Source organism: Bradysia coprophila, assembly GCF_014529535.1.
Source record: "Bradysia coprophila strain Holo2 chromosome X unlocalized genomic scaffold, BU_Bcop_v1 contig_38, whole genome shotgun sequence".
Lineage (NCBI taxonomy): Eukaryota > Metazoa > Arthropoda > Insecta > Diptera > Sciaridae > Bradysia > Bradysia coprophila.
In genome coordinates, this window is record NW_023503327.1 from 1,209,824 (window position 1) to 1,221,303 (window position 11,480).

Below are 11,480 nucleotides of genomic sequence, written 5' to 3' on the forward strand. Positions count from 1 at the left end.
AGCTAGTAGTAAACAGAAATTGAAAAAAAATGAAAAAAGACCTCACCAGGCTTCAGCCGGTCTATTCTTGTTCGTTATGGCTCTGTTGATACTCTCGTTCGTGTTCGGCTTGTCAAAAATCGTTTTTACAGTACGGTGTAACAGACCCATTATAAACTCATGTTGAACCGCTCTTAAATGGCATTTGTGTGAAATTTTTGTTTAATTTCTTTTTAACATCTAGACCTTCAGCCAAAATTTCATGAAAATAGATCGAAAATAGAGTCATCTGCTTCAATCTAGCTCACTAATTTGACTTTCGGAAAGTGAACACCGCTCCTGTCCGTGCTTACTTACCATGTCATGATAAGGCTGTTAAAAAATGAAATATTCAGTGAACTGGGGACTAGAGTCGATTTGATTTTCCTTTATTTTACCGAATCCCAAACTCTACAAAATTTACGCGAGTAACAAAACGAGTTTTCAACTAATTTTAAAGTTCAAAACTGAATGGTCCATTTGCTCCGCCCTTTTATGCCGACAATTTCGTTTAACGTATTTCAATCTGTACACCCACGCTGACGGAATTCAATTTCGATCGTCTTCCACATAAACCGAGTCTCCCACTGCTACTGATCCAAACTTTACTGCCGCTATATGAATACCAAACGCAGGCGGCTCATTTTCTCGGATTATTCGGTACTCTCTCAATGTTTTCAATGGCTCCTGCTCTTTATGTCTGGCGGCTGTTTCTGGATCAATGTTGGTAAAGATACATCTATCGTGGAGATGGAACACATTCATTCAAGTGATACATTTACTTCAATCAGTCGCGAACGGTACCTGGTACACGGTTTCACGTTACGAAACACTACATTTTCACCGATCCGCACCCATTTCCACAAGTCTTCTTCGAATGCTACAGGTCCTTTAACAACAAAGTTCGGTCGAAATTGAACTGCCGTTACCTTTTCGTCTAATCGAGAATTCAGTTCAGCAAGTGATCCCTCATTCACCATCATGTAACTGGACGCATCGTGTAACGCTCCCTATAAAGTGTGTTCAATTCATTAGAAGTGCGCCCAGCTAACAAAATCGATTCAGCATACCGAATTACCCGTATTGAGCAGACTGTAGTGTCGATTTTTTGGACGAACCTCTCTCGTCGGTGTCGTACCTGGATAGAACATTAGTCGGATGCCAATGTCGTCACTGCATATAAATCTGGACATCCATTTTGCTGTCTCTTCGCCACAATCAACCGCACTGACATATTGCTGCCAAACGGTAACCCTTATCGGTGTTATCGTGTGCAAACGATTGAAATCAATTTCGTGATCCATCATTCCCGGTGCGGATAGAATCATCTTATTTCCCTCAATGCGGGGCTGAATTTGCACCAATTTTGGTTGCGAACGGGCTGTAATGAACTGGCCCTCGGGCGTGATGGCCATAAATACTCGGTCACGCAAATGTCCATCTTCAAGGCACAATTCATTACAGAAAGCGGTCTTTAAGCGAATCGATCCGCATGACTTTACCGGATAACAAATCAAATCGCTTATTTCGCCAACCTTACGCCATCTGAAAGAATCAAAAAAAAAATATATTTGAAATTTTTGTTTTCACTCAGAGTAGCTGATGCAGACACTGCTGCCATAACAACCTTTTCGGTGGTAGATTTTCTAAATTTTTTCGATAGAGGTAGGCAAGCCCAATAGCTGTTGCTGTACCCACTCCTACTGCGATCGTAACGGCTAATCTTGAAGAGTCAATGGAAGACAAGGTACCTGAATATCGTTAACAAATCGTTAATAGGTATAGTTGTCTGGTCGATCTAACACAAAGCAATATTCAGAATGAAAAATGTAAATTATGTAAAAAAAATCGCTTTTAAGTTTCTACTGCAAATTTTGTTGCTACTGTTCAATGAACCGTTACGTACGAATCATTCACATAAGCGTCTGCGTAAAACATAACAAAAGACACTGTTCTGTCGTTTCCATTGATAAAAAAGCTTTCACAATATGATGAATCAGAAAGTGGTGTCCAGACACAACAAGAAAATATCAGGGTGAAATGATCAGTCATGGCACTGACCGTGTGGATTTTTTTTTCGTTAAAAATTAAAAAAATTTTTTTTTTGAATAAAACGTTGTCAACAGAGCCGAGATTTGGTTTACAATTTTTATCGTAGATTAATGAGCTTTTCAAATCGGACTTTTCATATTTTGATCGGTCCAGTTTGTAACAATTTTTTCCTACTACAGCTCTTTCCATCTGCATATTCACATTTTTCCACAATTAAAAATTGTACCAATGCTGGAAATGGCACTTCTTGTCCCGGGTCAGTAAACACACCAGAAGTGCCATATCCACCATTGCCAAGTATATCAATTTTCAATGATTTTGAAGTATCTAGTTCAAAACGTCAAATGAAAGTGGTTTGGCCATTGGTTTTCCTATTCACGTAGTCACATGTGAAAACTGTGAAAATTGTCGGAAAACTACAAATTTCTTAAATTGGCTGGTGACCGTGATTCGCGGTAGACATTTCGAAATTTTTCAACTCGGTACCCTATTTTACTGGAATCTGTTGATATCAATGGAACAAAATGGTCAGCTTGATTTCGTTATGAATGAAAAATTAATTAATTTGAATTGAGTTTTCGTTTTTACATTGAATTGAGTGCTTTCATTCAATCGACAATTGTACTAAGTGGAACGAGATTTGTGTGGTACATGTGTAGGTAGCCCCTCGAAGAAGACCTAATTCAAATTTTTCTTTTGTCCTCCTGACATATTGGACGGTATAACAAAATGAACATTTTTATTGGGTCTCTTTCGCCTAGAGTATGTAAATAACAGTAAATTTCTCTACTGTAAAGTTACTACTATCATTTAATTGATTTCAGTTTTCCTCCATAAGTCAAATAACATTGCTTTGATTGGCTGATTTAATCCTTTTTGCTCAATACACTTGTCTTAAACGCATTTAGAAGTATGTTGAAGGTGGAAGTTCGGTTTTACTCGGGCATGTTCGATTGATAAAATTTCGTTTATTTTTTTAGAATCGATATGTTCACGGCAGAGTTTCATTTTTGAAACGTCAAATGAGGGACTTAATACACTAATATAAATGAAAATAAACACTGACATAAGTTGAATTAATTTGATTCGCAAATATAAGGCTATATAATTTAGGTCCCTAGTCAAACCAAGCGCTTCTGCCATCAAAACGTCAATATCAATGTTTTATAGATAATAATCGGTAAATATCGACTAATTAATAGGTAAATATCGACCGATAATCGGTAAATACCGACTGATAAATCGGTAAGTATCGACTGATAAATCGGTAAATGTCGACGGATAAATCGGTAAATGTCGACTGATAAATCGGTAATTGTCGTCTGATAATTCTATTATTAAAAGTCGATATTTATCGATCATCGATAAAAGATTCGATTGATATTGTATCGATTATTTGGAAATTTTAACATCGATTGACGATATTTTTCAGTGAACGTGCCTAGTTTTCCTCTTTTTTTAGGGAAAACAGATTTATTGATTTTTGGCGATTTATTGTCGCTCTGTACCTAATTCTGATGAAATTTTTAATTCAATTTTTTCACGACAGAGTAAATGTTTATTTTCCTCTGCCGTGATTTTTTACATGAATTTCATTTTTTTCATTCGTTTACAAAAATTTAATGTACATAAATATCTATACTCATATAATGGACCTATTGTTTGAATGCTATGCGTTATACCTCCATGTAAGATAAGATAATAATCAATTCTTTGATTGATAAGTTATCATATTTTTCTCATTTAAGTCAATTGTTTGTTTATAACACTTTACTCTATCTCTTCATTTGATAAAGAATTCATAGCCGATGTACGAACGATTTTTTATGGTTGTCTCCATCCCGGATGCAAAAATTTGATTCAAATTTAAATGTAAAACGTGAAATCAATTGACTCACTTCTTTAATTGAAATTAAAATGTTTTATGCATTCGTTCACACAATGAACGTATGGACAAAATTCATGAATGAATAACATTTGGATTGTGTTTTTTTCCGGTTAGAATGACTAAAAATCAATAACTCATGCAACCAGAATCTACGAAATTATTGGTAGACAGACAATGAATAATCATCTGGAATGGTAAATGGTAAGAATGTGCACTTACCGTGCATATTCCTAAAATCTGATGGAATGGTTAAAAGTCTTCTATTTTAAACAAAACAAAAAAACAAATCACGACGAAATATCACAAAATTTACAAACTCAACACTAAAAACCGGTTGTTGATACACACTGAATTACACTGTCGATATGTCGCTCTGTTTTTGTTATGCGCACTGTGTTGAATGTGATGTGTATAGTCGTTGATGGTTTGGTTGTAAACATATGTTTTCGTCATTTCGTGGGTAATGCAGCGTCTATATGCAGAAACTCTACATTGTTGGTAGTTGGAGCTCACACCGTAAGGTGCACATTACAATTAAAAAAAGATGAGTTAAAAAGTTGACAGAAAATGTATGAGAAATCTGTCAACTTTGTTTCATGCACAATACACTGCACATCATAAAGGTATTTTGTACTGGCGTTTTAACGCACCGTTTTTATATGGTGTTAACGCCAGATTTGGCAGATTCTATGTGTTGAATATAATATGCACAGTGTTGAGTATATTACATAAACAAGGCGGAATTCCATATATACGAACCAAGAAAAGATTTGAGCTTTCGCGATCAAGTTCTTGGTTAAAAACAGAATTTGATACCATCATACTTTGAATTTTGGAAACAGTGTTGTGTTTATCCCTTCACAGCCACCGTGACAACCACTACTTTACCGACATACAGATGGCTACCATCAACAAGTCGTGCACGTTCTACAGCTATGTTTTCTTGAGAACAGTTTTGCGGCAGGAGGGAAGCGAGGGTTCTGAATCGCTATTGTTGAAATTTCCAATTTTCTCCCATTAGTGAACACAACGTTTGTCATATGTGCAAGGCTTGAAAAACCGTTTTTCTCCACGGCACAAATGCATCAATTTGTTACACTATTTTTGAAAACAAAAACAACTTTGAAGTTCGGTGGAGAAAAAAGCCATTTTCTCCCCCAGGTGAGAAAATGTTTATTTTCTCAACTGGAAATGTCATCGAACAAAGCGTCAACAAAACTAGCACTCTACACAACATAAAGGCGTTCGAAGTAAATATCATTTTGTCTGAACCTGTTGCTTTGGCGCTAGAGCTCTCGACTCATAATCGAGAGGTCACGTGTTCAAATCCGCGGCTGGGCAAGATGATTTTTCCTTCATTCGCTTTCTATGTAACACCTACTGATAGATATTCTAATAGTCCGTTGCCAATTCGCAACGTTAAAAATATCGAATGTCCTTAGATAATAACTCCGCTAGAATTGCTGTTGGTCTTCGTTTGGGTTCTAATTTATGCGAGGAATGTGGCGAAATGGTCCAAAAGGATGGTTTACATGGTCATGCAAGATGATAACAAAAGCCAAAATAGCTGAACATGATGAAGTTAACAAAGTTTTCTCACATGCATTCTCTTCAGCAGGATTTCCAAATATTATACAACCACCAGGAATATGTAGAGATGATGGTAAAAGGCCGGATGCTATGAACTTAATTCCTTGGAGTCATAGAAAAGCTATTCTGTGGGACGTAACAATTAGGGATACATTAGCGCTTTCATATATTAAGGAATCTAGCAAGAAAAAACGGTCAATTGCGGATAAGGCGGAAAGATTTAAACATAATTATTATTCATTGTTAATAATTGGATGCGTGGTTATCATGGGCGCGCGTTAGCATAGCGCCCGTGACGCAAGTCCTATTACTAGAAAAAATTTCAAAAAAAAATTTTTGTCGTAGACTGCAGAACCATATAACAGCAAATCATGGGCGCGCGTTAGCATAGCGCCCGTGACGCAAGTCCTATTACTAGAAAAAAAATTTTAAAAAATTTTTTTTGTCGTAGACTGCAGAACCATATATACAGCAAATTGAAGTTCTACAATTCAAAGACAAATGACTCCAAATTACCATTAAAAAAAACTAGGCGTCCGTACGAGTTCAACGAGCTATCACACGTTCTTGCAGCTTAAAATTTGGCCACGCAAAAAATCTTCCAAGAAGCCCCATTTCCATACATTTTGGTCAATTTCAGTACTTTAAACGAAATGAAAAAATCCTACGTTACTTTGTTAGTCCGTCCGTCCGTCCGTGTTTCCTATCTTCTAAAGTCTTCTTTAGATTTTGTTGAAATTTTGGGAGTAGATTCTTGTCGTCATTCTAAGACATTCCAAAAATTTTGGGGGGAACCGGCCTCGTTTCGGAGCTAGGGCTCCTCGAAGTTCCCATATAGGCCCCATATAAGAACACTTTTAAGTGTGTGTGTGTGGATGGGTATGGTAGAACAAATTTGTTCGCTTTTGGTATTTGGTAAGCTCTGCTCGCCTCAATTTTTTTTCCTAAATTTAGTTTAGTATTTTTTAAATTTTTAAATTTTTAAATTTTTCAAAATTTTTTGATTTTTGATTTTAAATTTTTCAAATTTTTTTAAATTTTTTAAAATTTTCAAAATTTTTCAAATTTTTCAAATTTTTCAAATTTTTCAAATTTTTTAAATTTTACAAATTTTTTAAATTTTTTAAATTTTTTAAATTTTACAAATTTTTTAAATATTTCAATTTTTTTAAATTTTTCAATCTTCTAATTCTTCCAAAAGAACTGATATCAGTCAAAAACACTCAAAAGAGTAAAAGTGACGCAAGTCCCTGTGCATACTTCCAAAACAACTGATATCGCTGGAGGTGACGCATTCTGCGCTTGTACGCAAAAACTGTAACAGCAAAAATTTGACCAAAGAAATTTTGCGTCACAAGGCAGATGTTGAGGAAAGTACTGTTAAGAAATTTTTTAAAATCGGCAAAATACGTCCGAATCATCTGCCACTTTGTGACGCAAAATTTTTTTGGTAAAATTTTGTTTCTAGAATTTCTTTGGTCAAATTTTTGCTCTTATAGTTTTACGAAAGACAAACAGTTTTCGTCTTCAGGGAATAAAATGTGAATGATATTGAAAGGATTGCTAAGTGAAATCAGTGAAGTCTGATATCATTGGAGTTATTGGAGCCCATGCTCGACTTAAAACTAAACCTTTGCCCACGTTCATTAAATTACCGTTGTATTGCTGAATTGTTAAATTATTTTTGAATTTTCCCAATCGATTTTGTGATTTTTGCTATTTTCACATGTCTTGCTACTGCAGATTTTTTGTATTCACGTCGTCTTACATTTCCTTCGTAATCGATTTTTCTTTCCACGAAACGTAGTGATTCACCCAAATAAATTGAATCACAAGAACTGCATGGAATCTTGTATATTCCTGCTGGTTCTTTCTCTTCTTTGTCTTTGATGCTATTTAAAAAATTTTGTACTTTTACTCCTGGAGTGAAAGTTACTTTCCATTTGAGTTGTTTCCGTAGATAGCTAGCAACTTTATTGGAAGCATGTCCAATGTAAGGAATGCGTACCCAGAATTCTTCTTCGTCTTCCTCGTTTTCATTTGGAGTGATTGAAGCTAAATTTTGTTCTTGATTCGCAATTTGGATTGTGTTGATATTTAAACATTGATTTTCGATATTGATTTGCTGAATTGCGTTTGTCAGATTTGAAATGTTTCTAAATTTTGATTCCATTCTTGAAATTCGTTGGTTTATGAATTGTAATGGATAAGAATTTTGTATCAGAACGGTGGTTATGTGATTAATTTCGTTTTCTAAATATCTTGGTTAGCAAATTTTGAAAGCGCGGTATAATAAGGAATCGATAACCGAAATTTTTTGTGATTTTTGATTTTGATGAAAAGAATTGAAATTTAAATATGTGTGTGTGTCTCCTCTCTGAATTTTTCAGTTTATTCTTCTAATGTTCTTATTATGAGGATGTCTAAGAAGGCAAGTTTGTTGTCCTTTTATGTCTACATTGTATGTTCGGATGGTATGAATTCAGGTTGTTCAATATTTTACATAATCATTACAAACATTTGAAAGAAAATTATTTGTTCACTCCGTCAGCTTTCGAAACTTTAGGTTGTATGGGGCCAGAAACTATGAAATTTGTTCAAAAATTGGGATCAATCATGAAGGCTGCTTCAGGAGAACCACGTTCAACAGATTATTTATTACAGAAAATTTCAATCCGCCAAAAAACCCTAAGGGGTAAAAGTGTGACGCAAGTCCTTGTTTCTACTTACAAAATAACTGATATCGCTGAGGGTGACGCATTTTGCGCCTCAACGCAAAAGTGTTATCAACAAAAAATTAAACCAAAAAATTTATAGATAGAAAATTTTAGAAAAAAATTGCGTCACAAGTGGCAGATGTTGAGGAAAATAGTCCAAATAGAGAAAAATATGTCCTGAATCATCTGCCACTTGTGACGCAATTTTTTTCTAAAATTTTCTATCTTAAATATTTTGGTTTAATTTTTTGTTGATAACACTTTTGTGTTGAGGCGCAAAATGCGTCACCCTCAGCGATATCAGTTATTTTGTAAGTAGAAACAAGGACTTGCGTCACACTTTTACCCCTTAGGGTTTTTTGGCGGATATCAGTTCTTTTGGAGTTTAGGTGTAAGGATAACTAGTTTTGTAAGCAACTCATCTCGACAACAGCTCAAATCCAACAAAAAATCCGATGGAAGTTTGGAAGTGCCAGAGAAGTCATTTTTCATCCCAAAATTTAGGAACCAACCTTGGAACACCTTACTTATATCGAAAATAACCCAAATCCATCAAAAAATCCGATGGAAGTTAGGAAGTGCCAGAGGAATCATCTGTCATCCCAAAATTTAGGAACCAACCTCGGAACACCTCACTTATATCGAAAATAACCCAAATCCATCGAAAAATTCGATGGAAGTTAGGTAGTGCCAGAGGAATCATCTGTCATCCCAAAATTTAGGAACCAACCTCGGAACACCTCACTTATATCGAAAATAACCCAAATCTATCGAAAAATCCGATGAAAGTTAGAAAATGCCAGAGAAATCATCTGTCATCCCAAAATTTAGGAACCAGGCTTGGAACACCTCACCTATATCGGAAATAACCCAAATCCATCGAAAAATCCGGTGGAAGTTAAGAAGTGCCAGAGGAATCATCTGTCATCCCAAAATGTAGGAACCAACCTCGGACCACCTCACTTATATCGAAAATAACCCAAATCCATCGAAAAATCCGGTGGAAGTTAAGAAGTGCCAGAGGAATCATCTGTCATCCCAAAGTTTAGGAACCAACCTCGGAACACCTCACTTATATCGAAAATAACCCAAATCCATCGAAAAATTCGATGGAAGTTAGGTAGTGCCAGAGGAATCATCTCTCATCCCAAAATTTAGGAACCAACCTCGGAACACCTCAATTATATCGAAAATAACCCAAATCCATCGAAAAAACCGATGGAAGTTAGGAAGTGCCAGAGGAATCATCTGTCATCCCAAAATTTAGGAACCAACATCGGAACACATCACTCATGACGAAAATAGCCCAAATCCATCAAAACACCTTTTCCAACATTTACCAATCATAATTCATAATTACTAGCATAATTCATAATTATTTCTTTTCACACACACACACGCTGTTATATGGCATTGTATGGAAACTTCCAGGAGTCCTAGCTCCCAAAAACGCTTGCATACCCCCATTTTTTAAAATCTTATTTTGATCTAGGGCCCGAGATTGACCTATAACCAAAATTTCAGGAAAATCGTAAGAAACGTTTAGGAGTTACGAAATCGTCCTTTTTCATAGGAACTAACTAACTAACTAACTAACTAACTAACTATAGTACATTTTCTACCTTGGTGTATATTTCGAGAATAACTTCGTATGTACAATTGTATATAACGAGCGCCAGCGAGTGTATATACAATTGTACATAAGAAGTGATTCGAGAAATATACACCAAGGTAGAACAATGTTTTATCTCCTGCAAGCTGATATTTCATACATTAGCGAAATAACCACAAAAATTTGGATTTAAAATTAATTAATTAAGCATGTTGTTTTAAAACGCATTCACAACAAAAAAAACATCATACAGAGAATCCTTTATTTACTTACTCACACACACCTCAACATTTCGTTCAAATCACATCATTCCGACTACTCTGATTATTTGATCGATGTAGAAGTGACTAACGAACCACTACCGACACCAATTGCATCGCGTTATGTGATTTGTTGGCGTAGTGGTCAGCATGTTTGGTTGATATGCTGCTGGTCCCGTGTTCGCTTCCGCCGTTCGGCGATTTTTTTTTTCAAATATGTAGATGGAAAGTAAATTTACCCTAGGTGGGTTATGTGTGAATTATCCAATCGTATAGGCTGTGGTTATGTATGTGTTTGTGTTTGTGTTTATATGCAGAAACGCGTAATGTATGAAATATCAGCTTGCAGGAGATAAACTAACTAACTAACTAACTAACTAACTAACTAACTAACGTAGGCGATTTTCATTATATGAAAATTCGAGATTTTGCTTATTTTCATACAAACATCAATATTTCGAAGTTCAATATCTCGGCCAATTTTGAAGCTGTAGTAACGTGTGATAGCTCGTTGAACTCGTATTGATGCCCAGATTCCAAATATCGAAGTTTGGGGGTCGTTGGAGTTAAGAAGGAGAACTAAAAAAGTTGCTGTAAATATGCTCCGCCGTCCTCAAAAATTTTTTGTTAAAACATTTTTGGTAGTGGACTTGCGTCACGCCCGCTAACTAACGTGCGGGCATGATTGCCATTCAACGAGGGAACACGGCATGCATTTTGGGAACATTAGGAGCTAATGGAGTAGATGATTTTTATTTATTGTAAAATTTATTTTTTGAAAAGATCGATTTTTTACTGGCTGCGCCACTGTGAGCAGTCTTTTTTTTCGCTTGTCAATAAAGAAGAGACTTATTACAATGGATATTGGACCAGACGAGAAAGACAAACTTCTATAAGTTCTTCTTACACCCAAAATGAAAAGAAATTCAAAGTACTTAATATACTCATTTTATTTACACATTTGTTGCACAAATATTTTGTTTTATAAAAGATAATATTGGTTGTATATATGCATATCAAAAACAACAAAAAACCTCTCTTATGGCATTAAAAAAACCACAAAAACTTATACAAAAATTTATCCCCGTTTTAAATTTATATCCAGAAAAAAAAATTATATTTGAAAAGCTGATAATCTAGTCATTTATAAAAATTAAAAATATTTTCTTTGTTTTGATTAAATTATACAAACAAAAAAAGAAAATTTGACACAAACGGAAACATTTTTTTCTTGTCTTGCTGCAAAAATGTTTACCATTCATGTATATACAATACCAGATTACTAAAATCACAAAGCACGCACAAAATATTAAGCTAAATATAAAATTATATTTTATAAAAAA

General features: G+C 35.0%; 1 protein-coding gene across 1 annotated transcript; it reads right to left on the reverse strand.

Annotated features, from left to right (window-relative positions):
• Nucleotides 1–387: 387 nt before the first annotated feature.
• On the reverse strand, nucleotides 388–4,355 carry LOC119069641 (mitochondrial amidoxime reducing component 2-like). The gene is made up of 5 exons (XM_037173756.1): nucleotides 4,178–4,355; nucleotides 1,646–1,769; nucleotides 1,089–1,563; nucleotides 823–1,028; nucleotides 388–757 (listed from the first exon to the last, which is right to left on the reverse strand). The coding sequence occupies exons 1-5, from the start codon at nucleotides 4,182–4,184 to the stop codon at nucleotides 568–570; spliced, it is 1,002 nt and encodes a 333-aa protein (XP_037029651.1). The 5' UTR covers nucleotides 4,185–4,355; the 3' UTR covers nucleotides 388–567.
• Between the last annotated feature and the right edge of the window lie 7,125 nt (nucleotides 4,356–11,480).